Raw genomic sequence first — 19382 nt, 5'->3', positions numbered from 1 at the left:
GCAGGAAAAAATAACCTGAGGAAAATAAAGCAAGACAAAAAAATTGAAAACAACAAAAGCTCCGGAGGTTCTTTCTTGGCATTACTGGGAATGGAGGGTGATCTAACACAACGCTTCGAGGAAAACATCGTCTAAAAAAATGCAACAAATCAAATGAACAGAAGTCATCTCATGGTAAAGAGCTGATAACGCTTGTGTTTGTTTATGCCCCCTCCCCACTTCCCACTTCCCCTGCAAGAACACCTATAAAACAGTAAAAGCAATAGGAATACTGAGCAGCAGGTCACAGTGCACAACAGAGCACACCCAGACTGGCACAACTCAGAATGGCGATGCTGGGGGAGGGTGGGAGGGATGCTCATTTTAACTATAATTCTGGGAACAGTCAATAACTTGGGAGAGGGGAAGGGAAAGGGAGAGGGAGAGGGAGCAGAGATCTAAAAAGGGGGGTGGGGAAAAGGCATAAATAAAATAACATAAAATATACATCAATGTAGCCTGTGAAGAACTTCAGAGATGGACTCACAATGAACAAGAAATCGTTCTGGAGAGACAAAGACAATCTTGAATGACAATGGGGGGGAAAAATACAGAAATGAAGTGAAAAAATGATGTGTTGTTTGACCAATGGAATAAAATAAAATAGGTCACATGATTAGATGTCATTGGTGCTTCCTAGAATCTAGTAGCAGATTGTTTCCCAAAAACAACAAAAAAAGTTTTTGGTCCTTCTATATATATATGTATATATATATATATATGTATATATATATATATAATTTTTAGTTGCAACAGTGCTTCTCCGAAAAAAGGTCCATCTATAAATATAATTTTATTTCTTTTTATTTTTAAATTTTTAAAATTTTTATTTTAAAATTCTCCATCTCACTCTATGTATTATTTTTTGAATGGCGTTAACCTGCTGAAGTTTTGCCAGAATGGTGACTGACTGCGTTTGGGTTCGGTGAATTCGAAGACCTGGGACTGGGATATGCCATCTGTCACCATGTATTGTCCCTGATTTAATGGATCCTGGGGTGGCGGGTAGGCTGGAGGAACCGACCTGGAGTAGCTGACACCTGCATCGACGGTTGGGGGGAAAAGAAAGAGGTCAGTCAGAGTGCAGCTGGGTCAAAAGTCTTACTCATGCTATATATTTTTTATAACTCTAAAAACCAAGGCCCCAAACAATGGGGACATATGCAAGAAAAAGCAGTTTTAGGGAAGAAAACAGCAACTGTCCTAAACTCTCACCTCAAATGCCACCTAAATCAGACAACTAGTTGGAGATCTGAAAAAGGTCAGTTACTTTGGCTTTCCTTATGGACAAGTTCTATGCTATGAAATTGGGATGAAACATAAAAATGGGAAGGATCTCTTGTGTTATCGAGTCCATAAGCACATTTATAAGTTTATTAAGCTCCTTCTTAGTGCTCATTAGGTTTTTTTCCCCCACTATTCCTATTGGAGGGCTGTTCCAGAACCTCCTTCCCTTGATGGTTAAAAATCAAGGGCAAAAAGCTCCACAGAACCATTAAATAGGGTTTTCTTGAAATGGGCAAATAGAACTGAATAGCAATAGAGATGTTGCACTGTAGGGAACTGTATGTTTTCTACTGAAGCCCGTTTGCTGGTTTAAAAAGCCCATAGACAGGAGGCTGTTGCTTTCTTTGGTACAGTTTGTAGGACTTTTCCAGAAGGTTTGCCTTAAATTTAACAGCTTGATTTCATCTCAATACGGAAGGGATATAATGCCATTGATGGGCTCTTTCTGGTCAACCCAAACCTGGGAATAGTGGGTATCTCACAAGGCAGAATGTTCTTGTTAAAAGCCAGTGCAAAGTGTTTCAAAGAAGCAAAGAAGTCACTCTTGTGACTGGGGTATGGGAGTGAGAAGGTCTATTAATGGTGCTGTACATGTAACACCCTGTAGCACTGTGACGTAACATGGAGTGAACCAGGACCATTGAGAGTCAGATAGCCCCTCCTCTGCATGCACCAGGGGTTGTGAGGGGTGCTGTCTTTCAGACACCTTCACTGAATGCGAAGAAGGTGTTCTCCGGAGTTAGAACCTAGATTCACGGTCATGAGGAGGTAAAGAAGGGGTGCCCTGAGTCACTGAGGTTGGAACTGAAGAGATGTGCAGCACTACTATATTAAAGAGTATCAGGCAAAGGTAGTATAGCTATTTGCTGTATTTCCCTTCCGGCGATGCCATCCACGAAGCATAACCCCTCTTTAAGCACAGTCCTTAAGCAAGGTGAGCAGACAGAACCCCCATAAGCAAGAAAGTGTAGGCTGGAGGGCTTTGAAGTAGGTGCAGTGAGGTCTTCTTGCCTTCTGTGGATCCCTTCAGCTGGATGCAGAACTCGTTATTCAGTTTGTGAGTAGGGCAGGCACCTCCCCCCTGAATAAAGATGGCCAAGACCTGCAAAGGGAATAAACCTCATGGAGATGTTCACCCTTGGTTTTTCACTGAAGAAGGGCGTGATCCAGCCCGTGCAGTTCAATGTGTGGGATTATGGGTCTTCTGCAGGAGTCCTACACCTTCCCAGTACGTTCTTAGATACTTAAGCAGACTCATTTCACAAATTTCTAATGTTGCTGTTAGTACCCACCCCAAAGACACAAATCTGGGAAAGATGTCTGCGCATTAGAATGCTACTTCTAGGGAGTCTTTATTACAGGGATGGGCTAAACACTTAAAGGTTTTGGCATCAGGATTCGTTAAAGACCACAGGCCAGATCCCATTCTCCAATTAGATTGCTCAGGCAGCTCAAAACTGTCCTAACCTAACATCTGATTATTCTTGTCACATCTACTTGGTGCAGAACCCAGCAGGCCAGCTCTTTACAAACTCTTGTTGGCTTGTTTGATGTAGTGGGCCAAAATGGGACATAACTTGCCTTGTGTAACTCATTGCCAGAAGACGTTGCTGAACCTGACAAGTGAACGAGGTTCAAAAGGACTAGACAAATCCCTGCAGGATGTGTCCATCAGTGGGTATTAGATATTATAGTTCTGGGTGCAAGCTCCAAATTAGGACTTCTTAGGCCTCTACAGGCTCGAGGCTTTAAGGGAAGAGAAGCAGCAGGCAGATCGGTCTGAATATGTCCTGCATAATAAATACTCTTTAATTTAGCATCTATTCGGTGTTACTGTTAGATACTGGATGCTGAGTTAGCTAGACCTGTGGTCTGGCCCACTATGGCATCTCATATATTTTATACCTATGTTTTTATGACAGGGAAAGTATGGTGGCCACATCATGTTGCATTCAAAGGGCCATGACAGTTTGCTATTCTAGAGAAGAAGCCTTGAGATTGCTCTAATTTAAATGAAGCACTTGGGGGTCAAAGAGGCTTCTGTTGTGAGTTTTACGATGTGACATTAGCTGATAGCTGGGAATGCCAGAGCTTTTCTTGACTGGTATATGGGTGTTCCTGGCCAAAGTGAACTATCAGAAATGGGGGAGGAAACTCCACTTATTTTCAGAACCTCAGAAAAAGAACAGTTCTCCAAATGAACAAGGAACTGATATATTTGTATCTGAACCAACTGCTTTGCTCCCTCATGAGAACCTCAAGCAGTTGTGCAAGATTCTCTCTCTAGGGATTTTTTTTAATATGCAAAACCATAACTCCCCTGCAATTCATCTGAACAAATGAGCAAAGCTCTTTTCCAACAGAGAAAGCTGTAATCTCTGACTGCCTTAGCGAACAGAATTCAAAATGCAAAGTTGGGGAGGAGGGAGAGGAGGAGAATCGATAGATAAGAAAAGATTTCCAGGCACAGCTGTTGTGCTGCTTTTCCCAGGCGCAGGGAACCAGTTATACACCACGATCAGAACTGGAGCTCCTTCTGCTGGTTCATGCATAATTCTGCACCACACACAGGTTGCAGCTGCAGAGAGATTGTTCAGTATGACTGGAATTGGGGGGGATTCTGTACGGCATGAGCAAAAGAAAAGCTTAGGACAGAAACAATGGGGAGAAAAGGATGCGCTATCAGCTGAAACAGAGCAGTACTTCAGCGTCCAGCAATGTCAGTTCAAATCATTTGGATTTCTCAGCACAGAAACAAATTTAAAGGGATTTAAACCCATTTCTACTTTTCTTCCTAACTTCTACAGAAAGAAATATCTCCCTGGGATTGGAAGAATTAGGAGAGAGCAGTAACTATCCAATGTCTCTCTGTGTTTATTCCATTCTCACCCCTTAAGGATTTCTCCCATGCCTTGATAAGTAGCTGTTTCATGGTTCTTATCTTTGCACTTCCATCTAGATACTGTGCTGTCCATTAGCTAGCTTTAAACGATGGGTGGTGAGATGTAAGTGCCTTCTATTCCTCTAGGGGCTGAAACTGTGACAGTGCTGGGGAGTGGAGAAGGTGCTAGGTTAGGAGCCCTCATTTATTATTGGTCTTGGGGTTAACTGAGGGAACACACTTCCTAGGAGGCACACAGCCTCACAAGTTTACCTTCCTACATGCATAATGTGTTTCTGTGGAGTGCTAGGGAGTGTGCTCCATTCAAGTATGAATCTCTGTGTGGGTACACATCCAGAGAATAATGACACAATTCAGTTAAAGGGAGAAGTAGGTGCAGCTGTGGGTGACCTTTGGCCTCTTCTGAGCACATTTTCACAGCGGCTCTCAAAACACGACACAATTTTTCATTTATTTTCTCTCATGTTTCGAGTGGTCAACATCTGGCTCTCAAACTGCCCAAGAGCAAGTTTGTGATTTCCTGAGAAATTAATGGCATGTTTGCCACTGTCCAACAAAAATCTTCTGTTTTGTTGCCAGTTACTGAACTGTTTTGTTTTTTCCCCAATATTTTAGTTACAAAACTAGCACAGGTCTTGTTTCTGCTCTCAGGTAGGGTAGACATTACTTTCATAGATACAGATGCAAGTAACAAGTGATGAGCAAAAGTCTTTATCTGCCCAAGGAGATTGCCATTACTTTGCCATGCTCACCCAGCTTGAGGTTCCGCATTAATGCAGCACAGAGCAGAGGACTTCACTTCACTTCACTTGCTTGTAGAGTTTGGTCTTATTAGAAATGCTACATAGGAATAGGAATCCTATGCGAATCCTAGCTCCCTTCTCTACCCATTAGACAAAACTTTTTTATTTTGTAGGATGAAGAAGGGAAAAGAGTTAGTTGCTATCATTCTAGGCTCCTGCTTGAGAAAGGTAAGAGTCCATCAGCTACTCTATAATCAGTTCTCCAGCAGTCTCTACACAGGGCAAGGCAATTCTACCTTCTGTACAAATGAGTCCATTACTGCAAACTAACATCAAGAGACTTTAGCACTGAAACAATGAGTAATACTTTACCTGCCTTATCAGACAAAGCCAGGTAAAGATCGTATTATCCAAGTACTTACAATTACATAACTCCTCATCCTTAAGTAGTTTATAAAGTGCTGTACCGAGATTAACCACTTTATTGAGTTACACAAATTACTTCACTCGTCGATTTACTGACATACAGCCATTTAGGGGTGGGGTGAAACGTGGAAGCTCTATAAAAGCACACAGCAACTGTACATGACACTTTAGGACAAAAAAGGAAGAAAAATGCTATATCTAGATGACATGGCAGGGAGTATGTAAGCTGACAGCATAACCCTGCTTGAAGTCATCACGTGAAACTAAACATTTTAATTCCTTAAACAGTACTCTGAGATCCCTGAGGAACATAAGAGGTCAGTTTTGTATCTCAGCCAAAAGATGGTTCTCCCTGTACCCTGTTGGAGCATTTGTTTAAAAATGGCTTGGAAGAAAGACCACTTCTCCCTAACACAGAGGTACTATTGCCACATGCTTGTGCACATAGGTATTCTTGGAGGTCTCCTCTCCAGGTATTTATTTTACCCACCCTTTCTTAGTTTGTGAAATCTAATCAAATATATAGAACCAAAGCTGCTGACTCGAATTGGATCCATAATTACAATGAGTAGTGAGGAGCCAGTTACATCTATATTATGAAAATCCTAATCAAAATCAATACTTTTGGATCAGAAACACTGATAAATGGTCAGGGCAAATTCCAGATTATCATTGCATAGTCAGCATTCATTTTTTTAGAAGGTTCAGTTTATGGTCAATGTAATTTATGTGCAAAGAGATTTGTGCTGTCTTTTCTGTATATGTTGGGAAGTGGTATTGTTAATGTGAATATACCTAGTAATGATAGTGTTTCATTTGTGGTGTAGAAAGCTTCGTGAACAAAAGGGAAATGATGTTGATTATGCCTAAAAAGATAAGTACCCCCTTTATTTTAGAGTTTAGCTAATATATACCTTAACCTTGTTGAATGACACCAGGGCTACATCTACACACCAAAATGAAGGAGTGACAGCTAGCAGGTGCTAGCTTAAGCTAGCTAGCAGGAGTAACAGAAGTGATTGAGAAGGAGTAGCACAGACTTTTGCATGCACTAGCATGCACAGTAGAAACCCAGGGTGTCCAGAGAGTGCTCCTCTGCTAAAGCCCATGTTGATGTGTTTTCATTGCTCTTCTTATTCAAGTTGGCTAGATTAAGGTAGCACCAATATGTCACACATGATACAACTGCACCTTCATTTTGTAGTGCAGATATATCCTGGAAGCTTTGACATAGGAAATGCATAGGAACTGCAGTAATGTGAGATGTGATGGGAATATAGTCCAATTTAACCTGAGAGAATTTGGGTCAGGGTTCCTGGTGGGAGTGACATTATCTCGGTTTGGGCGGGGGAGGGGGTAGGAGACATTTGATGGTAAAGGGAGTAGTAGGTAGACTTGGCAGCTTGGAAGAGGTTGCATGGCAGGGCTGGGACCTTACCTGGTGGAGCTACGCTGAATTTTCAACACACCATAATTTTTTGAGCAGGTGGGCGTTACCTGTGAAAGGTTAGGGTCACTTAGGCCACAACTATACTGTGTCCCTGCTGAGTTTGGGACTGTTGCTAAGAACCAAGCCCTGCCCACTTGCTTTTGCCCAAGGCTGAAAATTAAGCACCCAAGGTGGCTTTGAAGGGCCCTGCGTGTGCCACACTTTCCTGAGACAGAGAGCCATTCTCAGAACATGCCTAACACACACCCTCTGGCCTGGGACTCATGAAATTATGTGGCAGCTCCTTTTCTTTTTAAGCTGCTGGTGCCCACTACCTTTTAGATAAGAGACTGTTGCTTAGACCACTTACAAAGAAAGTAGGAGATCCAGGCTTAATGCTCTTTTAAGATTGAAGGGGATCAAACCCACATCTCTGCCCCCCCCTCAGGTGAGTACTCTAACCACCAGGCTGCAGGCTACATTGTGTTGGGAGTGAGCATCTTCCACCTTTCCTGTTGAAGCTGTGCACTATACAGAAAAAACATGTAAAATTATTTGGGCCAGAGGGAGCAGGACTCTGCTGCCTAGTGGTTATGATACTCTTAGCAGGGGGAGAGTCCTGGTCTTTGTTTCCAGGACTGTTTCTGTATTTCACATTAAACAGTGATTGAAAGAAGTACAGAACCAGCATGGGGATACTCCAGTTGGGCACCTAAAACTCAATGCACAAAGAATCTCTAGTGATCTTTGCAAATCTTGGCTGATAGCTTCTAGGAATGTATGCCAAACTGAATGCAAAAAGAGATGTGTTACAAACAGCCAGACGAGGGGATAGAAGAGGATAAAACAGGGGATTTGATATCCATCTGGACATTTTTGGAAACTGAAAGCATTAACTGGAGGACGGGGAGGTGAGGCAGGAGTAATGATCTTAAATTAAACTCAGGAAAGTTAAACTTAGCAATTGCAAAAGAAATTCCTCATAGTTTGAGTAAGTAAGGGAGTGCTGAAAGCCTGTTCTTGGAGTCCCTTAACTGGAACAAATACATGGAAAATGTTTAGTGAACAATCCTGTATTGGCATTCAAGATGGACTGGATGACCTAATGGGCCTGGTTTTCAAAGGCACCTTAATCTAGCCTCCAATTTAGCACCTGCAGTCAGTCACAAATGCAATTCTTCAGACACAATTGATGCCATTTAACTGTCCAACTGCCTGATTTTTGAGTGCAGTCAAGAAGATTCTGAATGTCATTGGCAGCTTCTACATTATTTGCAAAATGGCTACAGCCCCAATGGACTGTGAGTTATAAGGGCTGTGGACTGCTTTTTAAAAAAATCAAATAAATATGATGTTTCTAGCTCTCACTTCAGTGTTTCTAGGAGACTTTAGACAGAATTCTACCATCACTGACATCCACTGAATGGGACGGCATGGCTGTAACTGGGCCTAGGATCTACAGGTTTTTTTAAAATGAAGAAACAGAGGTCAACTGCCCTGACCACTGGGAAGAGGCATGGCAAACACTACTCATTCACTCTGTGCTTAATTAATATCAAGAAGATAAGAGAATAGACATAAAGTTGCCTTACGCCACCTGATCTCCTGATATCATTAAGTTTTCCCCAATCCAGTGCAAATCCTGGCATGTTGCTGAAATCTGATCTAGCTCATCATCAAGCCAGTTTTGAAGGAATCTTGGCACTGTGCATGTGCACGTGAGTTTCGGTGTACACAGATGTGTGAAAGGCAGACTGCTTCCAACTGAAATGATTCATATATTATGGTGTGTGCCCTTGTGATTTAAGGATAAAGGTCTAAAAATGCAAAGATTTAGGTCAGTTCCTAATCATTTCCTTAACTTTTCATCAAGTTTTGAGGCTTCTTTTCTCTTCGCATACTCTTCCTCACTTTCTGTCCTTGCTGTATGGCAGCCTGTGGTGGTTTAAATGCTGCCTTTTAATAAACAGGCTAGCCAGCCCCAGAGTAATGCTTCAGGGAAGAGCTGTATGACAGTTCATGAAATAAGCCACAGTTTATATTATTGGAAAACATTCTTCTGGTTCAGCTCTAACAGGAATATTGCATTTTCCATTTCATCTCCTTAACAGCTTCCATCTCTTCCTTGAGCAAGGATATTATTCCTGTTTCCCATCTGAGAGGCAGAAGGGAACAACTGAGATAGTATAGGGGCTGGTAGAAATGGGGCTGTGATAGACATGCATTGGCCTGTAGCAGCAGAACAGAGATCCTGACACTCCAAAGTAGACTATTACAGACTATTACACGGAGTCCTTCTACAGCTGCAGAATCCTGGTCTTTTACTTTAAATATGCGAACAGTCCAAGTGATGTGAATGGAAGCTATTGCATGCTTTAACTTAAGTGCTTTACTAGTTTCATCTAAAAGATGCTTCGAAGGCAACCAAAACCTACCAATAAAACATATATCTAACTGTGTGATGCTGTATGCAGAGGGAATTGGAAGTGACTCCTGTCTACCATAATCCTGAAGCCTGAGAGTTGGTTATTCTTCTCTCAGCACAAATACCTACAACCAGTCAGCAACAATACATAGTCTTCAAGCACATGGCAATGTCTCTGGTAAAACCTTACTGGTGAAATGTGTAACATACCTATGACAATGTTACAGAAGTAGTCAAGAAAAGCATCTCAAGCTGGAAATCAGTTTGGGGCTAGTTCTGGTCCCCTCCTTTGTACCAAGTCCTGCTTTCTTAGCAGACACACAGGACCCCATTGCTGAGTGCAATCATCTGTGCCTACTGTGCAGAATACAACCCCCTGCCCATGGGGTAATAAAATCAATCTAATTTGATGGTGCTTAGCAATGGCTTGACTTTAACAGAATGTACAGTACCAGCACTTAATTCAATTAACTTTAGACTGGGTTGGGATAACACAAGCACAAGACAGCACGAGAGAGGCAGATTTGCTAATTTAATGATATTAAGGAAAGGGGCTTGTTGTTATTTCAAAATTAATGTCTGAGGTAAAACAACTGGGCTTTGCTTCACTTGATGCTTAGAGTCAGAACGAGTTTCAGTCAGACTCAGGAACCTCAGATCATAAAAAGAATTCCCAGTATTACAGTATCGGCTCACTCTGCATATGCAAAGTGCTGACTGATGTTCTAGGAAAGTACGAACTAATTAATTTTATAGTCAAAAGAGCCTGGGCTAATAAAATCCCCTTTTTTCGTTCCACAGAGAGAGAGAATAAGAGAGCAATTGTGGTGTAAGAAATAAATATAGTTAAGTACATTGAGTTTGTCAAAATGCAAGGCTGGGAGTTTAATTGGAAATATTCATATGTACACTCAGGCACACTTGAGCTGAGTCAGTTTGGTTAGGAATAATTAAAACTGGATTTGGCACAGTTGTCATGAGAGTCACAGATTGTACAAGGGTTTTTTTTGTTTTTTCCAGTGGCTGCAATTTTAGCAATCTCTGCATGCTTGTTAATGGGTGTGTGCGGGCAGATAGGGAAGGGACAAGTCTACAGAACTTTGCACATATGAGGAGTTACTAAATTGCAAAAATTGTCTATTGACAGTGTAGTATGGGGTGCATTGTTGCCAAAATCAGCTGTATATTTTTGGTATCTAAATGACAAATACTTTTTTTTCTACATGCCATATTTAGAAAATCTGTCCTCAAAACCCTTTAGAAAGCAGCTGAGGAGACAAGCTAGGAAGTGATGAGGGAGCAGAACATCTTCAATAACAGTGAAGGGATAAAGGAAAGCAGCAGATTCACAGTGAACCTAGCAAACCACTAGTGGATCACCAGAGCAATATGGGGATGAGTAAGCAGGGAAGAGGGCTAAGACCTCTCTTGAAGAGTTGAAAAATCCAAGCATTTACCTCCCAACAGCTACAGACCAGGGACAAGCCAGCTGGGAACATCAGGCACCCAAGAAATGAAGAGCTGTTCTCAAAACTTTGAAGCTCTTGGGGGACCTGACTATGCTAACATAGTTCAGTAGCTAGACAGCATGTCCGTGATGTCTCAAATTGTTCCTGAAGCTTTGGACAACTTATAACATTTGTACTACAATTTCTCTCTGAACTTTTCCTACATCTACCATGACAAAACCTATAGCTGCAAGAGCTATTACAGAAGATGATTAGTAGTGAACTTTTGGCCAGTTGTGTATCAGTTTAATATCTGTTTATTAGTTGGCTATACTCTGCTGAGGCAGGGGGATGAATCTAATTCTATAGGTATAGCATGTCTTTACCAGGGCATGTTATTTTTGTGAGAGCTGATGCTATGTTGTGTGTAGCTCCCAGAAGTACACATACAAGATCCATGAGTGTCCCACTTCAAGAAGAAAAAGAGGTAGAGCGAAAGGAACTCACCATATCCAAAGAGAGCCATCTTAATTCCTTTCAAGCGGGAGACTCGGGGAGTTAGCAACGCTCCTATGCATTTTCCCAGTCATTCCCAATTCAGTTTGGAGTGAGCTAGTGCATCTATACGTTCCATATGGTTTAAGATAAAATGCCCACAAGACAACTTCTGGAGACTGGAGTGGTCTAACTCCATTGACTTCAACAGAGTCACATCAGAGACTAATTTGACCCAAGGAGACATCTTCACAGTATATGAACCACAAACATGGTATTAAAAAAGAAAAAGAAAGGGGGGAAAAACCAGGAAATCTGGACTCTTGCCCAGCAGAAAGCCCCACCAAACCCTCACGTCACCTATCATGGCATATGCTGCTGGTTACCTTTTTGCTTACTGACTTTCCTTACTGTCATTGCCGCTTGTCGCTTTTGATTTTCAGAAATTTCAAAGCCTGGAAAAGGGAACATGGCAAACGATTCAGAAAATTGCTTACTACTTGGCCTCTCTGGAATATTTCTTCATGCACCATTTATCACACAACTAACCCTTGAGGAACAAAGCACTACCTGGTGCGGCTGCCCACATGGAGAAACATTTGAACAAAAAACAGATCTTATTTTAAAATGAAGCCTCCTTATAACATCAACTGGAAGGCTGGGGGGAGGGGACAGTGGGAGGAGTTGCATGGAAAGCAACCTTCCTGCCTCTAAGTAGTGTTATGCTGTATCATAAATATAAGCAGTGCTTTATGGATAATGGGACTGATTCTAATCTTGGCTGTAGCAGCCATATGTGCTGACGCAGAAAGGAGGGCAAGGCTAACAGATCAGCAGTATCCTTGGCCTTTCTTCCTACTCAGGAGGTGCCTAACTAGGGCAGAAGTTATATAGCCAGGAGGCCTAGATGCCTCTCCGGGCACAGGACTTCCTGATTCCTCTCTCCTACATCTGGACAGAGGCTTGATGCTAAGGGTAAGATTTGCTCCTAAGCAAACAGAAATGCAATACTAGTAACTGAATGGAAGAATGGTCAGGACCAAGCATTATTAGCTGGTACCTATTCCCTGACAGTGAGATAAGCCAAGGATGTTAGAATGAAATTTATTGGTAGTTCTAATGCACAATAATTCACCCTTCTCCTTCAGATAGAGATAAACCAAATGCCATCAGCACCCACCCATTCATTTTGAATCCCTTACCTATCTTTTCATCTTCTTGTACCATCTTCCTTTCTTCTCTGAAAGCTCTCAGCCATCGCAATTTCTCTTCCAGCTTCTTGGCAAAGAATAAGTGCATTTCATCAGTCTCCTTGTTATGAAGTTTAAAGGCATTCTTCATGCTGACGTTGAAGTCATCATCTCTCCCATCTTCTATATCCACCACCTCATATTTATCCATGTCAATGCGACCTTTGTAGTATAGGATATCTCTTCGTATCAGGTCCTAGGTGAAAAAGAGGGACGGGTTTACTTCTAAGTAGACTGAAGTCTATCTCATGAGATACATACTAAGTCTCAGTTCAGTTGACATTTCACAGTCCTCTTGAAGTGCTGAACTGAAAGAGTTAATATTCAAAATATGATCTAATTCTTACAACTTAATTTGCTGTAAAGAATAGTATTGCTGGCTAAGTGAACAGGATAGACAAAGGCTACAGAGGACAGAATGTGAAACTGGTATATTCCTTAAACTTTAGGAGAAAAAAATATAATTTGCTTGCACTTAGGAATTAACTGCCCCAACTGAGTTGTTTATTCTGTAAGTGTCCATTACATGGAGGGTTCATAAAAAAGTTCATGATTTTTTTTTTAAGTAAAAAATATTTTAAAAATGTTATTTAAATTATAATACATGTTTCTTCTATTAATAGCTATTAAAATGAAATCTGAATTTAATAAAAATATGTTGTTATAATGTTTTAAAAATGCAAATAAAAACTAAACATGCAGAATCCATTGGAACTCAATATGAACAAAAACAAGAAGAGATGGAATGAAATCTATTCATTTAAAATGTCTGAAGGATAAATCGTTTAGGAATAACTTAGGAAATATGTTGGGAATTCTTCTGATTTTCCCAAGCCTCAGGCAAATAGCAATAGGAGTCTGTCACTTTAAATTAGGCATATTTGAATAATTTCCCAGGCAGGCCTAAACTAAATGGTGCAATTCCCTGACTACAGTTAATCTTTCTGTTCAATAAATCATTTAGCTGTAAGTGTGAAACTTGTTTTGATAAGAAAAGTTGATGCCTCCAAAACAGTTCAGTTGGTTTGTTTAAGAACAATAAATTTTATAGGCTGTTTTGTATGTTTAATTAAATTCCAGTTACCATCATAATGCAGTTGCTTGACACAAATCATGAGCAAAAGGCAAGTTATCCAGTAAATGAGCAATAATCAAACACCATTTTCTAACATAGTAAAATGTGGAATCAGTAAGTATATGAAATATTAAGCTATATAACTGCTTAAATAAATGTTTATAGTTAGAGTGTACCCTTCAAACACATAAAATACCTTCCTAAGTGGCAAAAAGATGTACCAAATCTAGTGCAAAGGCCCTATTTACATGTTATTCTACACACTTTAATAGTTATATCAACCAAGAACAATGCCTTTTCTTAAGAAATTAACTGAAGAACAAATGGAATAAATGCATTTAAAGCAATCATTTTTATTGAGGCTGGGGATTGAAATTAGATTACTTGAATTGTTTTGATTTAACTTAATCCATCATGATTATATGGGGTTTGCATCTTCTCACTGTCTCTGTTGCACAGATAACTGGACAACATAGGCCACTGGCCAATCCAGTTCACGTGCTCCTCAAGAAGAGATATTGAAGAGGAAACCTTATGGGCATTTTCTACAAATGTCCCCAGTAATGCAGACCTGAGAATGCAGAATCATAGAATCATAGAAAATTAGTGTTGGAAGGGACTTCAGGTTGTCATCTAATCCAACCCCTTGCTCAGAGCAGGTCCATCTCCAACTATCATAGAATCATGGAAAAGTAGGGTTGAATGGGACCTCAAGTCAGGCTCATCCCTAAACCATTCTAAACAAGTATTTGTCTAACATGTTCTTAAAATTTTGGGACCAACCCTCACACGTGGCTATTAGGCAAACTGGTGAAAACATCAAAACCACCCTTCAGCTTACCACAGGAAAAGCAGGGGGACAAGTGCACTGTCATGTTCTACCACTGCAAGGACAGGAATAGTTTGTTGCTCAAGAGATCCAAGGCAGATGATCAAACCAGTTCTAAATGTCACAAGAGGTGGGGTTTCTATCACTTTCCTCATACAAACTTCCCTGCTGGGAAAATTATCCTCATATTCACTCCAAATTAGATTTAGCTCAACTCCATTCAAATATTCCTAACCCGCTGGACGCTTCATACCTTCCTTTTTACTCATTGGTGTTTATAGTCCCCACTACCATATTTGATTGTGGGCATTTATAGATGTGCTCCAGAGGTGCGTGTGTGTTTGGGGGGGGGGGGGGAGTTGTTTTAATGAGCACAGATCTGAGAGCTGAACTAATTCAAAGTCCCCAGAGCATCATGTGCATCAGTGCCCCAGCAATGAAAAATGGCAGCATGGCGCTTTGAACTGAAGCTTATCAAACAAGCTTTATTTTAAAGTGCCCCTGCCACCATTTTTCAGCATAGGGATGCTGATATATGTGAATCTGGAGTCTCCCGGAGTGTGGTAATTACCACTCCAGCAGACTCAATTAATCGAGTCTGCTGGAGCGCTGTAATTAAATGACGTCAGAGCAACCTCCCTGCACATGTATAAGCCTCTGTGGCTTTCCTCTAACCCTTTATTTGTCTATGGCCCTTTGACCTCTCTTTACTAGGTTGGAGGCAGGAAAGAAAGCCATCATTATTTATATATTGATGTCCACACTTCATTCATTTATTCCTTTCATGTCCTTTATGTCAACTTCATACTGAATCTTATATGTATCCTGGTGATAGCAAAATTGTACAGTACAAATAATTCGGTGGAGCCCAAGATAAGCAGGCTTCCTCTATGGGTCCCCCAGAGGAAGACTATGGGCCAGATCCTATTTATCCTTCATGTGCATAGTGTCAGGTATGTAGCTGCATAACTTCATTTTTTTGGCACTTACACATAGTTTGGGATTCAGCAATGCTCATGGAAGTCTCCTGAGCATGGTCAGTTGGGCTGTGCTACAGCCAAGCAGCTGCCCAGGGAAAACCTGGGCAGGCATGTAAGGCTGAACAAGTCCCCGTGTGGGAGGATCCTCCTACCTTTTAGCCTAGTGGTTAGGTCTCTTGCCCAGGGAATAGGGAACTCCTATTTTAAGCACCCCTCATCCAGGGGGGTTTTGAACCTTCTTGTCCTGCTTCTCAGTAAAGTATTCTAACCACCAGGCCACAAACTAGGCATTAGACATGGTCCTCTCTCCAGATGTCCTCTTGGATCTGGGCCATTAAGATGCAGCCAAGAGAAAACGTGTTCCAGAGCATTTGTGGCCCAGTGAGCTGGATGCTGCCCTGAAAAGGATCTGGGGCTCTGAGTTAGGTCCATCTTCCTAGTGGGGAAGAAACCTACCCAGTATTTTTTATCAAATTGATATTAATTGGAAAATAAAAGCAAGCCAACTTTAAGAGGTCCGGGCAATGTCAAACCCAGGTGTTCTCTACCTTTTTTAAACTCAAGGCACCTATGGATAGACTCAAAGCACCCGTCAGTCAATTCCAACTCTCGATTTTCACCAAAAAAATAATAGAGCGGTTTTTCTGTTGTAAATAAGTCAGAAAGACCACAACAATGGATTTCTTTTGTAATCTCTGGGTTTATCTTGGGAACCATGTTTGTAAACCAAGCAGTCCTAATATTGTGTGGCAACCTGGGGCATCCTTGAAAGAATCTCAAGGCATCCCAGGATGTTGTGGCACCCTGGCTGAGAACCACTGGTCTAGCCTGTGACTCTGTGGTTAGAGAGAAGTTTCAGCCTCCTCTGGGACAGAGGGTCTAGAACCTTGATTTTTTACTTTCTGGGTAACAGCCTCAGCCACTGCATTACTGGGCTGAGGTAAGAGTGTCCTCCTCCTAGGCCAGGGGTGGGCAATTATTTGGCCTAGATGGACACTTAAGGAGTTTTGGTGAGTTATCATGGACTTGGTCAGCACCCCTTTCCCTTGGCCCCCTCCCCTTGGCCTGCATCAGCTCACTAAAACCCCTTAAGTGTCCCTCCAGGTGTTGTGGGTGCAGGGCAGTCAGGGCCAGGGTACTCCAGCAGCAGGACTGGGTCTGGCAGCCTCAGTGGAGACTGGCAGCAGCAGCTGGAAGGAGCTGCCAGTGCAGGGGCTGCTGAGAAGTGACTCTGGCCACCATGCCACCCCAGCCCCACTGCGTGCCCAGGAGTGGCAGGACCTGCTCCCTGCACCTGGGCCAGGCTGGGCTGCTACAGGCTGGATAAAATCCCTTGGTGGGCCATATTGTGCCTGCGAGCTGTATTTTGCCCACCCCTCTTTTCGGCAGTGTGATTCTATTTCCACTAGGAGAAAACAGAATCCCAAACTGTGCAAAAATGTCCAGTTTCCCAAAATTGCAGCTTTATGGATCTCCACCTGCTAATCAGGCATGTGAAGAGCAAATAGGATGTGGCCCTAAGGGACTTAACCTTAACATTGACATAAGATGTCAGTGGCATGAAACTGAACTCAAGCCTCCCACTTTCCAGGCTAGTACCTTTAGCATCAGGCTAAACCTGCTTCCTCTAGAGTTTGCTGACCCACTTGATGGGTCTAGCAGATCCCAAGCCTCATTCCTCCTGCTGCTTTTCTCACTGTGATCTACATCAGCTGCTCTAGTTCCTTTGACAGAGCCATGCAATGGGCTCGCTGCAGTTGCTTGACAGATTGCAGGCACGTGTCACTAAATAGGTATTTTGAGAGCTGTTATGCTCGCTGCTTAAACACAGGTGTGAAATGTAGGTGTTGATGAGTTGTGGCAAAAAATTATATTCAGACATTCTTCTCTCACCCTCTCCCCTCTGCTTGCTCCCACATTAGAAGACAGAAAATAGATACCTTGGAGATCTCATTTTCTCTTGCATTAGTTGTAAGTAACATTTTCAATGGTGTGTCATGGAGCTATTTCTGATTCACATGGATGTAACTAAGAGGAGAGTCAGGCTCCCTGAATAACATATTAGTATTTATACAAACCGAGCATAAAAAGCCAAGTCATCAAAAATAGGAAATTGATCATTCAGAGGCATGATGTTATAAGGAGAACAAAGTTATAAGGCATTCATATTTAAACAGCCACTTTTAACAAAAAAAAATTAAAACTATGCCCTTTTTCCAGGAGTTATAAACCAATACTCAAAGACATAAAATTCATGTAACTTGACCATTTAAACAGCAAGCTGCCTTTTTTCTCTATGAGAACACTTTTCAAGTGTTCTGAAGACCAAATACCAGATCAAAAGGATAATCTAAAAGTATCAAAGGAATGATCAAAAACTAAAAATCAATGCACAATACTCATTCAATTGAACTAGACTGAAAGCAAATGGTAAATTATGATAAGTAATGTCTCTCATTAAAACTCCTTAAATGCACAAAATAAATTAACTCATCACAGGGTCTCAGAAGAGCTTTTCCATTAATTTGCTTAATAGTATTAATGAATATGGGTGAAGACAATGTTTAAAAATGTTAAGTCTTAAGTAGCCAGTTCTTCACCCTAAAACTCCCTATGAAAGAGTTTATTAAGCATATGCTATATGAGTATCTTACTGGAGTACAATGCGGCTTTCTATTCTGATCTAACCCTATCTATGGATAAAAGAAATTTCTGGCTAAATATATAGTGGTAAAATCTTACTATGAGATATATTAAACTGTGAGATAATTTCTCAAAAAGGAGATAGAAACACATGTGCCATCTGAGACAATTATCTGAACAAAATAATTTTGATACCACATGAAAAAAAACAAAATGTGTGCTGATCTCCTAGATGGAGGAGTTCAACCATACTTTTTCACGTAGTATGCTTGATTATATAGCACAAGCAAGGCAATATTGGACTGAATAACAGCAATTTCTCTTCTAACTTGGCTCCATTCATATGCATCTGTGATTTTTTTCCTTCCAGTTAGTATTTTTTGTGCATGTTGGATGCAAATTTTTAATTCCTGCATCTTCTCTATTTTAATTTAGGAAATTATGAATCGGTCTCTTCATATTAGCATCAAATTGACATTTTGCTTCTGTTGCCCCTTCACAGACAACACAGATTGGGATAGTGAATTGGAGTCCTATCTTATCTGGACATCTTCTGTAGAATTGTTAAGTACATTTCAGTGGCAAGGACACTAGTGTAACAACCCAAATGCCTTAAAATTTGGCCTTCAGTTAAGCCCATGGAGCCCATGCAAAGGACAACAGAGTTTCATGGATGTAATTGGAAGTGTTGTATATTAAGATAAAGGGGATGCATCAGTGTTACTGAGGGAATGATATGATGGCAATAGGACTGTACAGCTATTGCTGGGGTCAAATGCAGTGGCTGGTGAAGATGAACTAACAGGAAAGAACCTTACTTGAGTACCAGATCCCAGGCTGAGCTTGCAGAGTAGGTGGGTTCAAATGAAAAAAAAAAACCTGATGTGGAAATTAGCAAAAGGCCTGAAGTCCCTCACTGCCATTTTAACATGCTGTAATTTTGAAAGACCATTAGAATTGCATATTGTGATTTTTTTTTAAGAGTCCCAATCCAGAATAGCCAAATCTCTTATTTTTTTTCCTACCAGACTACACAGTCTTTAGCCTCCATTGTAACAAGAATTTTTAGGCGTGGAACTCGCCATCTGATGCCAGGCAAGCATGTAAGGCTGCTAGGAATAAGTTTCCAATGTTTCCAAGTTATGGAAACATACTGAAATCGACAAAAGACGAAACCATTCAAAATGGGACAGTACAGCTGCAGAGTTCAAACAAAGTGCATCTGGTCCTCGCCCCTACCTTGAGCAAATTCAAGAGGAGGTTGGATAATCACCTGTCTGGGGTCTTGTGAACCCAGCATTCATTCCTGCCTGTGGCAGGGGGTCGGTCTAGATGATGTGTTCAGGTCCCTCCTGACCCTAGCTACTATGAAACTATGGAACCTGTGGGAGGAGGCCTAAAGATTGGGTAA

At 41.3% G+C, this 19382-nt stretch overlaps 1 protein-coding gene across 5 annotated transcripts in view; it reads right to left on the bottom strand.

The window, feature by feature from the left end:
* The window catches only part of ARHGEF9 (Cdc42 guanine nucleotide exchange factor 9), a 156286-nt gene that overhangs the window by 10918 nt on the left and 125986 nt on the right, over positions 1-19382 (bottom strand). For 4 of the 5 annotated variants that reach the window (XM_025213793.1, XM_006032115.2, XM_025213794.1 and 1 more), the window contains exons 8-10: positions 12397-12640; positions 11581-11649; positions 920-1079 (exon numbers count right to left, since the gene is read on the bottom strand). In XM_025213793.1, coding sequence (XP_025069578.1) covers positions 920-1079; positions 11581-11649; positions 12397-12640 — 473 coding nt within the window. Of the gene's footprint in view, positions 1-883; positions 1080-11580; positions 11650-12396; positions 12641-19382 lie in introns of those variants that run through there. The other variant, XM_006032114.2, reaches the window with a different exon arrangement.

The sequence above is a fragment of the Alligator sinensis genome, unplaced genomic scaffold (assembly GCF_000455745.1).
Source record: "Alligator sinensis unplaced genomic scaffold, ASM45574v1 scaffold626_1, whole genome shotgun sequence".
Lineage (NCBI taxonomy): Eukaryota > Metazoa > Chordata > Crocodylia > Alligatoridae > Alligator > Alligator sinensis.
This window is presented reverse-complemented; position numbering and strand designations above follow the sequence as displayed.